Source organism: Oncorhynchus kisutch, linkage group LG1 (genome assembly GCF_002021735.2).
Source record: "Oncorhynchus kisutch isolate 150728-3 linkage group LG1, Okis_V2, whole genome shotgun sequence".
Taxonomy (NCBI): Eukaryota; Metazoa; Chordata; class Actinopteri; order Salmoniformes; family Salmonidae; genus Oncorhynchus; species Oncorhynchus kisutch.
Genome location: NC_034174.2, coordinates 32,152,913 through 32,170,991, shown reverse-complemented (window position 1 = coordinate 32,170,991; position 18,079 = coordinate 32,152,913). Strand labels below are relative to the sequence as shown.

Here is an 18,079-nt window from a genome sequence, read left to right as displayed (position 1 = left end):
ATATTTTCTACAGAGGCACATTGACAGATAACGATCACAATATGTGGCCAAGTGTCATACTGTCTCCCTCTTTCTCTCCTTTCTCTTTCCCTTTTCTTTCCACCACACCCTCGCTCTCTCCCTCTTTCTCCCTCTCTACCCTACAAGATCTCACGGTTTTATCAATTTGACTTCAGATTCCAACGTTTGTCTACGGTTCTCCAAAATATAAAATGTTGAAGTTTCAACAGTTTAGTTTGAGATAGGGTTACGTTTACAACAGAAACAACTTGACTGTTAAGTTTAGGCATTAATTCCAAAATGGTTAAGGTTTGGGATAGCGTAAAAAAAACTAAAACAAGAGCCGGAGCTCGTGGTTTAGTGCCCACCAGTGCCCCTAGTGGCTGGTTTTAATGTCATCTCCCAACGTCCTGGGTACCTGGACAGACGTTGCATTTCATTTTGGATCTTGAGCGTTCTCTCCCTCTCCCTCTCCCTCTCCCTCTCTCTCTCTCTCTCTCTCTCTCTCTCTCTCTCTCTCTCTCTCTCTCTCTCTCTCTCTCTGTGACAGGGATGAGATTGTGCTGACAGGAGAGTCAAACAATCCCTCAGTGTCTGAAGGAGCCAATAATTGTTGTCTGCTTAAGAGGGAAAAGTGACAAATTACAAGAGCTGCCAGCCGCTGTGGCACGCACGCACGCACGCACGCACGCACGCACACACACACACACACACACACACACACACACACACACACACACACACACACACACACACACACACACACACACACAGAGAGAGAGAGGACTTAAAATGCAGTTCAGTCTGAGAGGAGCTGTCGGAATTGCCTGACAATTTATGTAAATATGAAAAATGAAATCTTTCACTATTATATTTTTAGGTCCCTTGGAAAGGGTAACCACATAAAGCATTACCAAAAAAAGGCATACAGTGCCTTCGGAACGTATACAGACCCCTTGACTTTTCCCACATTTTGTTACGTTACAGTCTTTTTCTAAAATGGATTCAATCTACACTCAATATCACATAATGACAAATTGAAAACAAGTTTTTAGACTTTTTAGCAAATATATTAAACCTAAAAAAAGGAAATACCTTATAATCATAAGAATTCAGACCCTTTGCTATGAGACTCGAAATTGAGATCAGGTGCATCCTGTTAACGTTGATCATCCTTGAGATGCTTCTACAACTTGTTGGAGTAAATTGAATTGATTAAACATGATTTGGAAAGGCACCTACAGGTATAAGGAAGACGGTGCATGTCAGAGCAAAAACTAAAACACAAGGAAGTAGTAAATGTCCTTAGAGCTCCGAGAGAGGATTGTGTCAAGGCAGAGATGTGGGAACGAGTACCAAAACATTTCTGCAGTATTGAAGGTCCCCAAGAACACACTGGCCTCTATCACTCTTAAATGGAAGAAGTTTGGCAAGACTCTTCCTAGACTAAGCAATCGGGGGAGAAGGCCCTTAGTCAAGGAGATGACCAAGAACCCGATGGTAACTCTGACAGAGCTCCAGAGTTCCTCTGTGGAGATGGGAGAACCAGACAGAAGCCACTCCTCAGTTAAAGGCACATGATAGCCTGCTTGGAATATGCCAAAGGGCAGCTAAAGGACTTTCAGCCCATGAGAAACAAGATTCTCTGATCTGATGAAAGATTGAGCTCTTTGGCCTGAATACCAAGCGTCACGCCTGGAGGAAACCTGGCACCATTCGTGAAGCATGGTGGTGGCAGCATCATGCTGTGGGGATGTCTTTCAGCGGCAGAGACTGGGAAACTAGGCAGGATCGAGGGAAAAATTAACAAAACAAAGTACAGAGAGATCATTGATGAAATCCTGCTCCAGAGCACTCAGGACTGGGGCGAAGGTTCACATTTTAACAGGGCAACGACTCTGAATTGCTTCGGGGCAAGACTCTGAATGTCCTTGAGGGGCACAGCCAGAGCCTGGACTTGTACCCGATCAAACATCTCTGGAGGGACCTGAAAATAGCTGTGCAGCGATGCTCCCTAACCTGATAGAGCTTGAGAGGATCTGCAGAGAAAATGGGAGAAACTCCCCAAATACAGGTGTGAAGCTTGTAGTGTTATACCCAAGTAGACTCAACGCTGTAATCTGCCAAAGGTGCTTCAACAAAGTACTGAGTAAAGGGTTTGTATACTTACGTAAATGTGATATACTGTATATATATTTTTTTGTTTATAAAAATGTAAAGAAATCTGTTTTTGCTTTGTCATCATGGCGTATTGTGTGTCAATTTTAGAGTAAGGCTGTAATGTAACGTAACAAAAGGTGGAAAAAGTCAAGGGGTTTGAATACTTTCTGAATTAACTGTATATAGAGTCCCAGTCAAAGGTTCAGACACACCTACTCATTCTCATTAAATTTACTATTTTCTACATTGTAGCGTAATAGTGGCGACATCAAAACTATGAAATAACAGATATGGAATCATGTAGAAACCCAAAAAGTGTTAAACAAATCAAAATATATTTTATATTTGAGATTCTTCAAAGTAGCCACCCTTTGCCTTGATGACAGCTTTGCACACTCTTGGCATTCTCTCAAACAGCTTCATGAGGTAGTCACCTGGTATGTTTCAATTAACAGGTGTGCCTTGTTAAAAGTTCATTTGTGGAATGTCTTTCCTTCTTAATGCGTTTGAGCCAATCAGTGGTGTGGTGACAGGGTAGGAGTAGTATACAGAAGATAGCCCTGTTTGGTAAAATACCAAGTCCATATTATGGCAGGAACAGCTCAAACAAGCAATGAGAAATGACAGTCCATCATTACCTGAAGACATGAAGGTCAGTCAATCCGGGAAAATTTTTAATGTTTCTTCAAGTACAGTCACAAAAACCATCAAGGGCCATGATGAAACTGGCTCTCATGAGGACCACCACAGGAAAGGAAAATCCAGAGTTACTTCTGCTGCAGAGGACAAGTTCATTAGAGTTAACTGCACCTCAAATTTCAGACTAAATAAATGCTTCACAGAGTTCAAGTAACAGACACATCTCAACATCAACTGTTCAGAGGAGACTGCGTGAATCAGGCCTTCATGGTCGAATTGCTGAATAAAAAATCTTGACTAAAGGACACCAATAAGAAGAATAGTATTGCTTGGGCCAAGAAACACAAGCAATGGACATTAGACCAGTGGAAATCTGTCCTTTGGTCTGATGAGTCCAAATGTTAGATTTTTCGTTCCAACCGCTGTCTTTGTGAGTTGCAGAGAAAGTGAACGGATGATCTCTGCATGTGTGGTTCCCACCATGAAGCATGGAGGAGGAGGTGTAATGGTGTGAAGGTCAGTCATGATGGGCTATTTGTAAGGGCAATTTGACCAATAAGGAGATTGGTGGAGTGCTGCTTCAGATGACCTGGCCTCCACAATCATCCAACCTCAACCTAATTGAGATGGTTTGGGATGAGTTGGACCGCAGAGTGAAGGAAAAGCAGCAGTGTTCAGCATATTTGGGTACTCCTTCAAGACTTTTGGAAAAGCATTTCTCATGAAGCTGGTTGAGAGAATGACAAGAGTGTGCAAAGACATCATCAAGGCAAAGGGTGGCTTTATGGTTGTGTATATTTTTATTTGTTTTTAACAGTTTTTTGGTTACTACATGATTCCATATGTGTTATTTCATAGTTTTGATGCCTTCACTATTATTCTACAATGTAGAAAATAGTAAAAATAAAGATAAAACCCTTAAGTGATTAGGTGTGTCCAAACCTTTGACTGGGACTGTATATATTTATATAAAAAATATAAAAAATGAATAAGAAAATTCAGACACTTCAACTTCAAGGGCCGGTTTTCCAGATACATATTAAGCCTAGTCATGGACTAAAAAGCACTTTCAATGGAGATTTTCTATTGAGCTTGCTTTTTAGTCCAGCACTAGGTTTAATCTGTGTCTGAGAAACTGGCCCTAAATCAATGATGTATTGCCCTTATTTGGCAGTTATTTTAAACTCACATTGAAGGGATGCAGTCTGTAATGTTTTAAGCATTTAGCTCATTATCTGAATAGGCAATTGTTTTCCATAATCAATAGTTGAATTCTTTGGCCAGGCAAGTCTAGTCAGGATTGTTATTCTATATGCTATATTTCATTCAGCGAAGGGTCAATTGTACAGTATGTCCCTGTGTTCTGTTTCCTTATTAAATAAAGTTTTCCTAACTACAGTACTAACCCTCAGGGAAACCGGTATCCTTAGAAAAAAGGAAACTAGATGAAATTCCACAACACAGGAATTTTAAACAGATGGTGATCCACTAAAATAAGACCTCACCAATTAGATTCACTTAAAATATGTGAAAATATGTTTGTCTGAAATAGAAGATCATATCACTGTTGCAGACATCATGTATTTTTTTCGCCATGTTTTCTGTCCAGCATGGAAATCAGTGATGTGTGTACTTGATCTCTTTCATAGATTCATAGATCTAATGCCATGCCTGTCTGAGACAAACAAAAACACTCTCACAATGTGTTTACTATTGCAGTGAGCTAAACCACTGAGGTGGGCCGGTGGGAGGATAAGGATCTCTTGCTTTCTCTCACTCTGCCCCTTTCTTTCCCTTTCCCTTTCCCTCTCTCTCATTATCTCGTTCTCTCTTCCTCCGCTTTTTTTGTCTGTCTCGCTCTCTCTCTCTCTCTCTCGCTCTCTCTCTCTCTCTCTCTCTGTCTGTTTCACTTTCTCTCTGTCTCTGTCTCTCTGTCGCTCTGTTTGTGTCTGTGTGTCTCCCCCCACCCTCTGTAACAAGGTCAGATAGGCTGGTTGACTTGAGTGAATGTAATCAGGCTAAGTGTGTGTGTCCCGTATCAGTGTGTCCTCAGTCGCTCTCTCTGTATCTCTCTCTATCTTTCTGTATGGGATTGAACCACTTTACTTCATTCTCCCCTAGCAGTCAAAAGCCCTGGGGCGGGCTTACACACACACACACACACACACACACACACACACACACACACACACACACACACACACACACACACACACACACACACACACACACACACACACACACACACACACACACACACACACACACACACACACACACACTGCAGTGACATGCTCTATTTTGAATGTCACTTTTAGCGTGACAAGGGAGCTGTCGACCAGCCTTCTATATCGAAGTGAGGGATCCGTCTCTTCTCTCCTCTTCCATTGTCCTCTTTCTTCTCCCTCTATCTTTCTCGTCACCCTCTTCTATTTCCTCCCTGACACTTTTTTAGTGACATCACACAATCCTTCACGCAGAAGATCTCATGCACACACACATACATGGTGCATACAAACATACACACAGTTAATACTTTTCTCTTGTGCACGCACACATACTGCTTAACCACTTAACCCATCTCTCTCTCTCTGTCTCTCTGTCTCTGTCAATTCATTTAAGGCCTTTATTGGCATGGGAAACATATGTTTACATTGGAAAAGCAAGTGAAATAGATAATAAACTAAAGTAAAATAAACAAGAATAAATGTACCGTAAACATTACACTCACAAACATTTTAAAAGAATAAAGACATTTCGAATGTCATATTATGGATTTATACAGTGTTTTAATGATGTGCAAATAGTTAAAGTACAAAAGGGAAAATAAATAAACATAAATATAGGTGGTATTTACAGTGGTGTTTGTTCTTCACTGGTTGCCCTTTTCTTGTGGCAACAGGTCACAGATTTGCTGCCGTGATTGCACACTGTGGTATTTCACCCAAAAGATATGGGATTTTTTATCAAATTTGGATTTGTTTTGGAATTCTTTGTGGGTCTGTCTAATCTGAGGGAAATATGTGTCTCTAATACGGTCATACATTTGGCAGGAGGTTAGGAAGTGCAGCTCTGTTTCCACCTCATTTTGTGGGCAGTGAGCACACAGCCTGTCTTCTCTTGAGAGCCATGTCTGCCTTCGAAGGCCTTTCTCAATAGCAAGGCTATGCTCACTGAGTCTGTACATAGTCAAAGCTTTCCCAAATTCTGCCACTGTGTACTCTCTGTTTATGGCCAAATACAATTCTAATTTGCTCTGTTTTTATGTAAAATTGTTTCCAATGTGTCAAGAAAATTATATTTTGGTTTTCTCATTTGATTGGTGTCACGCCCTGATCTGTTTCACCTGTCCTTGTGCTTGTCTCCACCTCCCCCAGGTGTCGCTTATGTCCCCAGTGTATTTATCCCTGTGTTTCCTGTCTCTCTGTGCCAGTTTGTCCTGTATGTTTCCAAGTCAACCAGCGTGTTTTTCCCGTGCACCTGCTTTTCTATTCTCTTTTACTAGTGTTCCCAGTTTTAACCTTTGCCTGCCATTCTGTACCTCTGGAACTCTGAACTGGTTTTGACCTTTTGCCTGTCCACGACTATTCTCTTGCCTATCCCTTTTGGATTGTTAATAAACATCTTGGACTCTAACCGTCTGCATCTGGGTCTAGCCTTGTGCCTTAATAGTTGGGTCTAATTGTTTTGCTGTCCTGGGGCTCTGTGGGGTCTGTTTGTGAACAGAGCCCCAGGACTAGCTTGCTTAGGGGACTCTTCTCCAGGTTCATCTCTCTGTAGGTGATGCCTTTGTTATGAAAGGTTTGGGAATCGCTTCATTTTAGGTGGTTGTAGAATTTAACATCTCTTTTCTAGCGGGTATCTGCTTAATTCTGCTCTGCATGCATTATTTTGTGTTTAACGTTGTACACGGAGGATTTTTTGCAGAATTCTGAATGCAGTCTCAATTTGGTGTTTGTCGCAATTTGTGAATTCTTGGTTGGTGAGCGGACCCCAGACTTCACAATCATAAAGGGCAATGGGTTCTAAAACTGATGGCAAGTGGACCTTTTTTGGAACACCATTATTTTTGTCTTACTGAGATTTAATGTCATGGCCCAGGTCTGACAGAATCTGTGCAGAAGATCTAGGTGCTGCTGTAGGCCTTCTTTGGTTGGGGACAGCAGCACTAGATCATCAGCCAACAGTAGACTTTGACTTGAGATTCTAGTAGGATGAGGCCGGGTGCTGCAGACTGTTCTAGTACCCTTGCCAATTAATTTATATGTTGAAGAGGGTGGGGTTTAAGCTTCATCCCGGTCTCACCCCATGGCCATGTGGAAAGAAATGTTGTTGTTTTTTGCTGTTGCAACGATGTGCCCTGAGAGTCGGGAAACAAGTTCAGGGAGTGAGTGTTTAAAAAAAAAATGGAACATAATACAAAACAAGAACCTCGAACAATGCACAGACAGGAAACAGAAACATAAATAATGACACCTGGTGAAGGAACCAGAGGGAGTGACATATATAGGGCAGGTAATCAAGGAAGTGATGGAGTCCAGGTGAGTCTGATGATGCGCAGATGTGCGTAACGATAGTGACAAGTGTGCGCCATAACGAGCAGCCTGTTGACCTAGAGGGCCGGAGAGGGAGCACACGTGACAACCGCATACTTGTTTGTGTACATGGATTTTATAATGTTGTATATTTTTCTCCCAATACCACTTTCCATTCATTTGTATAGCTGGCCCTCATTCCAAATTGTGTCGAAAGCTTTTTTGAAATCAACAAAGCATGAGAAGACTTTGCCTTTGTTTTGGTTTGTTTGTTTGTCAATTGGGTTTGCAGGGTGAATACGTGGTCTGTCACACGGTAATTTGGTAAAAAGCCAATTTGACATTTGCTCAGTACATTGTTCTCGCTGAGGAAATGTACGAGTCTGCTGTTAATGGTAACACAGAGTATTTTCCCAAGGTTGATGATGACGCATATCCCATGGTTGTTACTGGGGTAAGATTTGTCTCCACTTTTGTGAATTGTGTTAATCAGTCTTTGGTTACAAATATTGAGGAATATGCCAGAGCTGAGGATGATGTTAAAAGGTTTAAGTGTAGCCAATTGGAATTTGTGGTCTGTATATTTTTCACTTAATTTAGGATACCACCAACCCCACAGGTCTTTCGGGTTGGAGTGATTTTGTCCTGCAGTTCATTCAATGTAATTGGATAATCCAGTGGATTCTGGTAGTCTTTAATAGTTGATTCTAAGATTTGATTTTGATCATGTACAGTACCAGTCAAAAGTTTGGACACAGATAATCATTCAAGGGTTTTTCTTAATTTGTACTATTTTCTACATTATAGAATAAGAGTGAAGACCTCAACTCAATGAAATAACACATGTGGAATCATGTAGTGACCAAAAAAGTGTTAAACAAATCAAAATATATTTTATATTAGAGATTCTTCAAAGTAATCACCATTTGTCTTTGACAGCTTTGCACACTCTCTCTCAACCAGCTTCACCTGGAATGCTTTTCCAACAGTTTTGAAGGAGTTCCCACATATGCTGAGCACTTGTTGGTTGCTTTTCCTTCACTCTGCGGTCTAACTCATCCGAAACCATCTCAATTGGGTTGAGTTCGGGTGATTGTGGAGGCCAGGTCATCTGAAGCAGCACTCCATCACTCTCCTTCTTAGTAAAATAGCCCGGACACAGCCTGAAGGTGTGTTGTGTCATTGTCCTGTTGAAAAACACATGATAGTCCCACTAAGCCCAAACCAGATGGGATGGCGTATCGCTGCAGAATGTTGTGGTAGCCATACTGGTTAAGTGTGCCTTGAATTATAAATAAATCACAGACAGTGTCACCAGTAAAGCACCCCCACACCATCACACCTCCTCCTCCTCCGTGCTTTACGGTGGGAACCACACATGCAGAGATCATGCGTTCACCTACTCTGCATCTCACAAACACACAGTGGTTGGAACCAAAAATCTTACATTTGGACAAAATCAGACCAAAGGACAGATATCCACTGGTCTAATTCTTCTTATTGGTGTCCTTTGCAGCAATTTGACCATGAAGGCCTGATTCACACAGTCTCCTCTGAACAGTAGAGAATGTTGAGATGTGTCTGTTGCTTGAACTCTGTGAAGCATTTATTTGGGCTGCAATTTCTGAGGCTGAACTTATCCTCTGTAGTAGAGATAACTCTGGGTCTTCCTTTCCTGTGGTGGTCCTCATGAGAGCCAGTTTCATCATAGCACTTGATGGTTTTTGCGACTGCACTTGAAGAAACATTCAAAGTTCTTGAAATGTTCCGTATTGACTGGCCTTCATGTATTAAAGTAATGATGGACTGTCATTTCTCTTTGCTTATTTGAGCTGTTATTGACATAAAATGGACTTGGTCTTTTACCAAATAGGGCTATCTTCTCTGTACCACACCTACCTTGTCACAACACAACTGATTGGCTTAAATGCCTTAAGAAGGAAATAAATTCCACAAATGAACTTTTAACAAGACCCACCTGTTATTTGAAATGCATTCCAAGAGTGTGCAAAGCTGTCATCAAGGCAAGGGTGGCTACTTTAAAGAATCTCACATATTTGCATACTACTAATTTGCATACTACATGATTCCATGTGTTATTTCATCATTTTGATGTATTCACTACTATTCTACAATGTCGAAAATAGTAAAATAAAGAAAAACACTTGAATGAGAAGGTTTGTCTAAACATTTGACTGGTACTGTGTATGTGTTTGCTATTTGTACTTTGTTATCGAGCCAAAAAGATTGGAGAAGTGGTTTTGGATAGATAACGTTTCGTGTTAGTGTTTGTTTTCCAATTTTCCCAGAAGTGGATAGATTCTATGGAATCTTCAATTACATTGAGCTGATTTCTGACATGCTGTTCCTTCTTTTTCCATGGTGTATTTCTGTATTGTTTTCGTGATTCACCATAGTGAAGGCGTAGACTCAGGTTTTCTGGGTCTCCATGTTTTTGGTTGGATAGGTTTCTCAATTTCCTTATTAGGTTTTTGTGTTCTTCATCAAACCATTTGTCATTTTTGTAAATTTTCTTAGGTTGTCTGCTTGAAATGTTTTGATTTGATAGAGAAGCTAAGAGGTGAAATATACTGTTTAGGTTTTCTACTGCCAAGTTTACACCTTCACTATTACAGTGAAACGTTTTGTCCAGGAAATTGTCTAGAAGGGATTGAATTTGTTGTTGCCTAATTGTTGTTTGGTAGATTTCCACACTTCTTTCCCTCCATCTACAGCGTTTCTTAATATTATTCTGTTCTTTTGGCTTTGATGCCTAATGATTGAGTATTGCTCTGTTCAAGTCAAGTGTGATTTTGCTGTGATCTGATAGGGGTGTCAGTAGACTGACTGTGAACTCTCTAAGAGACTCTGGGTTGAGGTCAGCGATAAAGTAGTCTACAGTACTACTACTGAGCTATAGGTGTATCTACCATAGGAGTCCCCTCAAAGCCTACCATTGACAATGTACTTACCCAGCGACCGACAGAACTGCAGGAGTTATGACGTGTTTTTGTTGGTTATGTTGTCGTAGTTGTGTCTAGGGGGGCATATGGGGGAGGGAATGCTGTCACCTCCGGGTAGGTGTTTGTTCACCTGTGGGCTGAGCGTGTCAGGTTCTTGTCTAGTTCTGGCATTTAGGTCGCCACAGAATAGTACATGTGGACCTGTAAATTGTTGATCTCCCCCTCTAGAATGGAGAAGCTGTCATCGTTAAAGTATGGGTATTCTATTGGTACCCTTTTCTCTGTTGAGATCATTTCCTTATTCATTTTTAGTCAGATGTAAAATGTTCCTGTTTTGACTCATTTAAAATAGTGGGTTAGGTCTGCTCTATACCAAATGAGCATATCCCCTGAGTCTCTTCCCTGTTTCACACCTGGTTGGTTGGGTGGATGGGAATACCAGCTCTCTGTAACTTTATACCATGTTTCTTGTAGGATGACAATGTCTGTATTTCCAATTTCTTTGATGAAGTCTGGGTTCCTGCTCTTTAGGCCAAAGGCAGATGACCTCAGACCTTGTATATTCCAGGATGAGATAGAAAAAGCTTTGAGTTCCATAGTGTCTAGTGTTGTTTTTGTGTGGTTTAGGCCTGGACCATCACAGTAGCTGTGAGCAGAGCATGTTGATCATCTGATGCATACCTCTTAGGTCGCAGGATGGGGCTTGGGCGGGTGTAATAGTGGGGTTGGGCCTGTTGCTCTGCTCATGGCCTGGGCATATGTCCTGCTGTCATGTTGAGGTCCTTGAAGCAGGGGCGGAGTGCATGGGGTGGGCAGAAGGGGCATAGGTCTGATATGGGGGGGCCTATACAGGGTGTGGCCAGGGTTTGCTTGAGGTGGTCTTTTTTAAATATTTGTTTTAATTTTACCCCTTTTCCTCCGCAATTTCGTGGTATCCAATTGCTTTTTAGTAGCTACTATCTTGTCTCATCGCTACAACTCCCGTACGGGCTCGGGAGAGATGAAGGTTGAAAGTGGCAACCTTGGTTAGCGCGCACTGCGCCCGGCCCGCCACAGGAGTCGCTGGTGCGCGATGAGACAAGGATATCCCTACTGGCCAAACCCTCCCTAACCCGGACGACGCTAAGCCAATTGTGCGTCGCCCCACGGACCTCCCGGTCGCGGCCGGTTACGACAGAGCCTGGGCAAGAACCCAGAGTCTACAGTACAGCGCCCTTAACCACTGTGCCACCCGGGAGGCCTTGCTTGAGGTGGTTGCTGGTTGGGGTGTGGCTGGTGATGCTGTGGTCTGGGTGTAGGTCCTCTTGGCGTGGGTTCTCTCAGTGCAGGTCCTTCAGGAGGGGGCCTTTCAGGTCTGGGAGGGTGATTCACTGGTCTGGGCGGGGTATCCGTTGCTCTGTTGCTCCTGTGTGAGGTGCTGGGACTACGGTTGAGGGTGACGTGCTTCAGGGTCCTGGCAAAAGTTGGGATTGCTGCCTTGGCGAGGTGGACCTGGCCGTAAAGGCTGTTCAAGTCCAGGTAGCCATTAGTTTAGCCACTTTATGTTTGGGAAAAAGTTTATCCCCTTGAATGTATTTGCCATTTGAGTAAATGAGGAGCACAATCTCTGGATGTTGTGTGTCCTCAGTGTATGAGTGGGGGTTGTCAGACTGCCATCTATCTCCACCTTCTGTCCTCCGGGTCGTGTTGGGGGGGGGGGGTCTGTTTTGCGGGTTTGTTCTGTCTGGATTGTGCGGAATAGCTCTCTGTGCTCCACCATGTCTCTCTCCAGCTCTGCGAATGTATCCCTCTCAATGATGGAGTAGCAGGGAAGTTGTGGACCTGGGTGTGTTCAGTGCTGGTGGGTGACTATCCTCGTCTGCAGGATAGTTTGAGGAGGTGTGATCAGACTCACTCAGGTTGGGGAGTCGTCACAGAGAGAGAGCTTTTCCTGCTGTACTCTCTCTTTGATCCCGTAAATGTCTTGCTGGAGCTGCATGAGGAAGCCCTGCACCATTACTGTCCCAGACTTGTACATGTTGACAGAGATAGTTTCAATTTCCTCAATGTATATGTATCTCTCTCTCTCTCTCTCTCTCTCTCTCTCTCTCTCTCTCTCTCTCTCTCTCTCTCTCTCTCTCTCTCTCTCTCTCTCTCTCTCACAGGGCTGTCAGCTTGCTCCGCATCTGACTACAATATCCGATAAACGTCACATTTTGACAGTTAAGTTGATGCGTTAATTCAGAATGGTTAAGGTAAGGGTTAAGGTTTGGGACAGGGTTAAAATGAAGGGCTGCAAAAATGAGTGCCTAGAACTGGGATTGAACACGCAGCCCTCGGGCCGGAGCTCGCAGTGTACACCCATCTGCCATTTCCGTCCACAACGCCCTAGCAAACCGCAACCCTACTTGATGGTAATAGCGCTCAATGTTTCCCCTTGCGGGAGGTTTTGAAGGTATCTCCTGACGTCCTAGGACCTGAAAGGACGTTGAATATTGTCTTGGATCTCGAGCGACCTGGCTCGTCTCGTGTCCTGGGATGTGCGTGACTGAAGAATTAGCACAATGACCCAGTTAGGTCACAGAGAGAAGAGTCCTCTGCACACACAAATGCAGCACACATGCACAGCAGCACATACACATACACGTCAGCCCACTACTACAGCTACTGCAGCTACCACAAGGACTAGGCACTACTGTAATGCTATATGTTTATGTCTTGACTATACACAAATGGAGAGATTCACGAGACAAGCATCTAAAACATAAACTAAAACATTTTCTAGCTGACTGCTTTTCTGCATACATATTGATCTGAGTGCTAATGGGAGCCGCCAACTAATTATGGAAAGCGTGAGTGTCTACCCGCCGCAACTACACACAAACACATAAGTTCCCTTCATCTCTCTGTATGTGTTTGTGTGTGTGCCAAGAGCTGTCAATGCCTTGCTCCCCAGGAGAGTGTGTTTCCTTCAGGGCGTAAACAGGTATGTAGATGAGAGAAGATGTGTGTGTGTGTGCGTGTGTGTGTGTGTGTGTGTGTGTGTGTGTGTGTGTGTGTGTGTGTGTGTGTGTGTGTGTGTGTGTGTGTGTGTGTGTGTGTGTGTGTGTGTGTGTGTGTGTGTGTGTGTGTGTGTGTGTGCCTCAAATCGTATTCTAACTGGACAGCACACAGAACCAAAACCAATCAGAATTAAGTAGAAACAAGACAGGTGAACCAGTGTTGCGTACCTCATTCGCCTCATTTGGCACATTTAACCGACAGAATATTTAATGTTTAATTATCCAGGGGAAGTGATTAATAGTTTTTAATTACCGTAACCCTGGTCACCTAAAATATACACTGGTCCCTAAATGAAGTCAGTCCATCAGAGAAAATAAACAACACAAAAATTAAAAAGAGTCAAGAAAATAAAAAAAGACAAGGTATTTTCCATGACTCACCATAGCTTATCATCTTAAAAGTAGTCAGGACTTGAGCTATTCAACCAAACCATCCATCAACTCAACCACACAAAACACACAGAAAACATCCAAGTCTGAAAATTGACCACAAATGTACAGATTGAGCACAGGTAGGGCAAAGTATAGATAAAGTACTGCAGTACAGTAACATAATGTAAAACAAGTTAGTCTAACACAACATCAGTGACCCAGAGTGTGACTCACCGATGCAGGACTCCCTGTGCTCCTCGAACCCTGCACTACAGACACACCTCCCGATGGGCACCAGCCACTCCCCCTCGGCGCTGCAGTACATCTTGGGCGTGTCTCTCTCCTCGGCGTGATCCACACACTGACCCCTGACCTCCACCAAGGAGGAGGAGTCAGCGCCCGTCACCACGTCAGTGAACACGGCCAGGTTGCGGCCCACGCCCGAGCAGCGCTTGTAGTACACCCTCACAGAGGTCAGTGCGATGCACGCCCCAATGTCCTGGAAGGCCAGGTAGAAGCCTCGTCTAGTGAGGGGGCCCACACCTCGAACCTGGAGGAGAAGGAGATGACATTACCTCTCAATGTTTCATGAAAAAGTAAATATGGGAGCAAAGTAAAATGTGGCACTGTGAAAGGCACGAGATCAGGTGAAGAGAACTACTTTCAGCACCATGGAGAGCTCCACTCACTTTAGCACCATGCTGGCTAAGATGTAGAAATCAACACTGCTCACTCAAAACAAGTCATTTTCCAAGTCTATATAAACCAACATAATTTTGCACTTTGGTTTCTTTTTTAAGATCTTTTTTTGTTTGTTGGTATTTTACCCCTTTATTTGTGATATTCAATAACGATCTTGTCTCATTGCTGCAACTTCCCAATGGGCTCAGGAGACGCGAAGGACGAGTCATGCGTCCTCCGAAACATAACCTGCCAAACCAGGCTTCTTAACACCTCCCACTTAACCCAGAAGCCAGCTGCACCAATGTGTCGGAGGAAACACCATCCAACTGACGACCAAAGTCAGCGTGCAGGCACCCGGCCCACCACAAGGAGTCGCTAGAGCGCAATGAGCCAAGTAAAGCCCCTCGGCCAAACCCTCCCCTAACCCGGATGACGCTGGGCCAATTGTGCGCCGCCCTATGGGACTCCCGGTCATGGCCGGTTGTGACACAGACCGGGATCAAACCCAGGTCTGTAGTGACACCTCAAGCACTGCGATGTAGTGACTTATACCGCTGCGCCACTCGGGAGGCCTGCACTTTAATTTCTAAGAAGTGAGCGAACCTCAGTGTTGAGTTTGAGTCTCCTGACTCCCAGGTCCACTCCAGTGAAGCTTTCATCAGCAGCGATGGTGTCGATCTTGGTGAACTGGGTCTCTTTTATGGCCGTGCCCACCGCTCGGTCTGACTCATAGTAGTACAGGTTAAATGTCTCCTGTTCATCAGATAACAGAACACATGCACACAATTGTTTACAGGTATACTGGGAGAAGAGATATCAAATTGTCAATGATGAGGAAATAAAGGACTGCACTCCTGGAAGTAAGGTTATTTCAAATAAATATGTTTCTCTTTGATGAGACATATAGAAATGACCAAGTCAACAAGTTGCATTTTAGGTGTCAAGGTCTAAATCAGGGATCATCACTTAGATTCAGCCTCGGGCCCAAAAAATTTATTGAGTGGATGGTCAGAGATCCAGAACATACAGTGGGGTGAACAAGTATTTGATACACTGCCGATTTTGCAGGTTTTCCTACTTACAAAGCATGTAGATTTCAAATTTTAAAAATCTACAACTGTGAGAGACGGAATCTAAAACAAAAATCCAGAAAATAACATTGTATGATTTTTAAGTAATTCATTTGCATTTTATTGCATGACATAAGTATTTGATACATCAGAAAAGCAGAACTTAATATTTGGTACAGAAACCTTTGTTTGCAATTACACAGATCATACGTTTCCTGTAGTTCTTGACCAGGTTTGCACATACTGCAGCAGGGATTTTGGCCGACTCCTCCAAACAAATCTTCTCCAGATCCTTCAGGTTTCGGGGCTGTTGCTGGGCAATACGGACTTTCAGCTCCCTCCAAAGATTTTCTATTGGGTTCATGTCTGGAGACTGGCTAGGCCACTCCAGGACCTTGAGATGCTTCTTACGGAGCCACTCCTTAGTTGCCCTGGCTGTGTGTTTCGGGTTGTTGTCATGCTGGAAGACCCAGCCACGACCCATCTTCAATGCTCTTACTGAGGGAAGGAGGTTGTTGGCCAAGATCTCTCGATACATGGCCCCATCCATCCTCCCCTCAATACGGTGCAGTCGTCCTGTCCCCTTTGCAGAAAAGCATCCCCAAGGAATTATGTTTCCACCTCCATGCTTCACGGTTGGGATGGTGTTCTTGGGGTTGTACTCATCCTTCTTCTTCCTCCAAACACGGCGAGTGGAGTTTAGACCAAAAAGCTCTATTTTTGTCTCATCAGACCAAATGACCTTCTCCCATTCCTCCTCTGGATCATCTAGATGGTCATTGGCAAACTTCAGACGGGCCTGGACATGCACTGGCTTGAGCAGGGGGACCTTGCGTGCGCTGCAGGATTTTAATCCATGACGGTGTAGTGTGTTACTAATGGTTTTCTTTGAGAATGTGGACCCAGCTCTCTTCAGGTCATTGACCAGGTCCTTCCGTGTAGTTCTGGGCTGATATCTCACTTTCCTCATGATCATTGATGCCCCACGAGGTGAGATCTTGCATGGAGCCCCAGACCGAGGGTGATTGACCGTCATCTTGAACTTCTTCCATTTTCTAATAATTCTCACCAAGCTGCTTGCCTATTGTCCTGTAGCCCATTTTTCTTAAAGAAAAACGAACAGGTCTGTGAGAGCCGGAATTCTTACTGGTTGGTAGGTGATCAAATACTTATGTCATGCAATAAAATGCAAATTAATTACTTAAAAATCATACAATGTGATTTTCTAGAATTTTGTTTTAGATTCCGTCTTTCACAGTTGAAGTTTACCTATGATAAAAAATGACAGACCTCTACATGCTTTGTAAGTAGGAAACACTGCTGATTTTGCAGGTTATCAAATACTTGTTCTCCCCACTGTAATTAAGCAACAAGGCCTGAGGGAGTGTGGTATATGGCCAATATACCACAGCTAAGGGCTGTTCATATGAACAAGGCAACATGGAGTGCCTGGATACAGCCCTTAGCTGTGGTATATTGGCCATACACCACAAACCCCCAAGGTGCCTTATTGCTATTATAAACTGGTTACCAACTTAATTAGAACATTTGTTTTTTCATACCTGTGTAATACGGATATACCACAGCTTTCAGACAAACAGCATTCAGGGTTCGAACCACCCAGTTTATAACTGCAAATAATTTGTTGACTGCACAGGAATTTGTAGAGACACCAGAAACGGTTGCCCATAAAACCCCAGCAACGTTGCAGTTCTTGACACACTCAAACCAGTGAGCCTGGCACCTACTACCATACCCCGTTCAAAAGCAATTAAATATTTTCTCTTGCCTTTTTACCCTCTTAACAGCACACATACACAATCCATGTCTCAGTTGTCTCAAGTGTTAAAAATCTTTCCTCCTCCTTTTCATCTACACCAGGTATTCCCAAACCAGGGGTACGCGCAATGCCGTCGGGGGTACGCGCAATGCCGTCGGGGGTACGCCAAATATATTTTTTTACATTATTCTTCACGTTTTCAAACAGTACATTTATATTTTCCAACAGAGCTATACATTTTTTTTTCTCACCTGAGTCGCCTCGTTTCACTGCCAACAAACAATATAATTAAAACCATGTAGTGTTCAGCGAAATAACAACACAATGTCAAATACAGGTAGCCTAGTCAAATAATGTAACATCCAATTACATTACAGTTACTCTCTTGCAGGAAAACTTCACTCTTTAGAAACGAAACATGACCATTTGAAAAATAAGCCACGGGAGTATTTTGAGCAAGAATAAAGACGACTTTCGAGTAGTAAGACATGTAGAAAAGCAACAGATACCATTAATATGAATGGGCTAGAAGCAACTTATATGGTAAGCTACCGAGTGGCTAGGACAGGCAAGCCCCATAGTATTGTAGAGGACTTAATTATTCATGCTGCCGTGGATATGGCTGGGACAATGCTGGAGGAAAAGGCCCAAAAAACGATATAGACAATTCCTTCATCAAACAACACTGTTTCACGACGCATCAGTGACATGGCAGGAGATGTTTTGAAACAATTACTGCTTCACATACAAGCCAGTGAATTCTTTACTTTACAGCTGGATGAGTCAACAGATGTGGCGGGCCTGGCACAGCTCCTGGTATATGTCTGTTATGTTT

General features: G+C 43.2%; 1 protein-coding gene across 1 annotated transcript in view; it reads right to left on the bottom strand.

Moving 5' to 3' along the window:
- epha8 (eph receptor A8) overlaps positions 1-18,079 on the bottom strand; it is a 104,031-nt gene that overhangs the window by 19,815 nt on the left and 66,137 nt on the right. The window contains exons 4-5 of the mRNA XM_020503783.2: positions 14,998-15,147; positions 13,945-14,260 (exon numbers count right to left, since the gene is read on the bottom strand). Coding sequence (XP_020359372.1) covers positions 13,945-14,260; positions 14,998-15,147 — 466 coding nt within the window. The remainder of the gene's footprint in view (positions 1-13,944; positions 14,261-14,997; positions 15,148-18,079) is intronic.